Below are 1,532 nucleotides of genomic sequence, written 5' to 3' on the forward strand. Positions count from 1 at the left end.
TCCACCAAAAACAGAAGCTGACTGCCCTGTAGAATTCACTAGTAGAAAGACCTAAGCTTACTTGCAAGAAAGAAACTGTGAGCTGTATCCCCAGTACTACGGCTCCTAGCAATATCTTTCTAAAGCTGTTTAGCTTAGATAGGTATAGGAAAACTAGTGCTGGACCAGAGACATAGGGAACAGTGGAGTCGAGCTAGTACGCTTACGCTGGTTTTTCGAAGCTTCCCTTTAAAAAAAGCTTTTGTGGTTTTAGATTCCCTTTAAAAATCTTTACTTACTAGCTAAATCCCTAGCTAGTAAAGTTTTAGGATCCTACCTGGTTTACTTTTCCACCTGTTTATTTTTTTTTTTTCTCCTTTTATTTTCCCTTGTCTATCAGAGAGAAGAATGGGGTCTTTTGAAGACCCAACCACCCCACCTAGGGACTCGTCACCCAACCCATCGCAGCCACCAAGCCCTAAAAAAAGGGACCAAAGGCAAAAAGAAAACACTCGTTCATCAGCCCAAAGGCAAGACTTGAGTTTAGGCCTGATTCCAATTCTCCTCCTGAGAGCCCTAATTCCTTTGCGTCATTAAGTCAAATGTCTGAAGATGAAGAGGTGCTCCTTAATAAAAAGGAGATGGAAAAAGCTTTGCAAAAACAAATAGAAAGTGATGCCAAACAAAGTTATATCCAAAAACTTGAGTCTGCAAAGATCTTACTGCAAGAGATCCACCATAGTTTAGCAAATGCTAAGATCCTTGAAGCTCTAGATATGCATCTGGAGGGCCTCTCAGCTATCCAAGACAAATTGCAAAATCCGGAAGCTAAAGGATCCCTGCTTTCCAAAGACAATCAACTTCAAAAACTCCAGAAAGAGGTTAACGCTATTAATCAAAAACTTGATAAAATAGCCTTAGCCTCTTCTCAACCAGACAAAAACTAGTAAAGCCTTCATACGCAGCAGCAGTCCAAAAAGGAATAAAACCACAAGTAGTTATCCCAACCAAGAAACAAGATCAGCCAAAACGGGTAGAACAGGCCGCCTACAAAGGCAGTAGACTTATTCTAGAGGTTTCTGCAGAATTTCTGCAAGACCTAGACTCCTTAAAGCTCCGAAACCAAATCAACCACCAGTTCCAGATAAAAGAAAAGGTAGACAAACCTATAGTAAGGACAGCAAGCACTTCCTTTACTAAAAGGACCCTTATCCTCACCACAATGGACGGTATTCAGGCGCCTTATTTAATAGAGAAGCTGGATGTCTGGAAACCACTTATCCCCTATACTAGGTGGATGTTTGATGAACCATGGGCAAAAATAGTTATTCACATGGTCCCCACCAGGCTTTTTGAAACCCAAGAAGGCATGCAGATGCTCAAGGAAGAGATTGAAATCTTTAACCCAGGTTTAAAACTAATGAGGCCTCCAACATGGCTGACCCCAGAACATGTTCGCGAGACCAAAAATCACTCCTCTATTGTAGTGGACGTGCAGAATGAAGCCATGGCATCCAAGGCAATTAAAAATCAACTCTGTGTTGCAGGAGCTT

The 1,532-nt window shown here is 41.6% G+C and overlaps 1 protein-coding gene across 1 annotated transcript; it reads left to right on the plus strand.

Moving 5' to 3' along the window:
- Positions 1 to 581: 581 nt before the first annotated feature.
- ATNIH1004_001840 (uncharacterized protein) lies at positions 582 to 926 on the plus strand (the record flags this gene model as incomplete). Its single annotated transcript, XM_033566535.1, has 1 exon — positions 582 to 926. One exon carries the CDS (start codon positions 582 to 584, stop codon positions 924 to 926), a length of 345 nt encoding a protein of 114 aa, XP_033432292.1.
- Positions 927 to 1,532: the final 606 nt, after the last annotated feature.

This window comes from Aspergillus tanneri, assembly GCF_003426965.1.
Source record: "Aspergillus tanneri strain NIH1004 chromosome Unknown AapTan_2_pilon_pilon_pilon, whole genome shotgun sequence".
Taxonomy (NCBI): Eukaryota; Fungi; Ascomycota; class Eurotiomycetes; order Eurotiales; family Aspergillaceae; genus Aspergillus; species Aspergillus tanneri.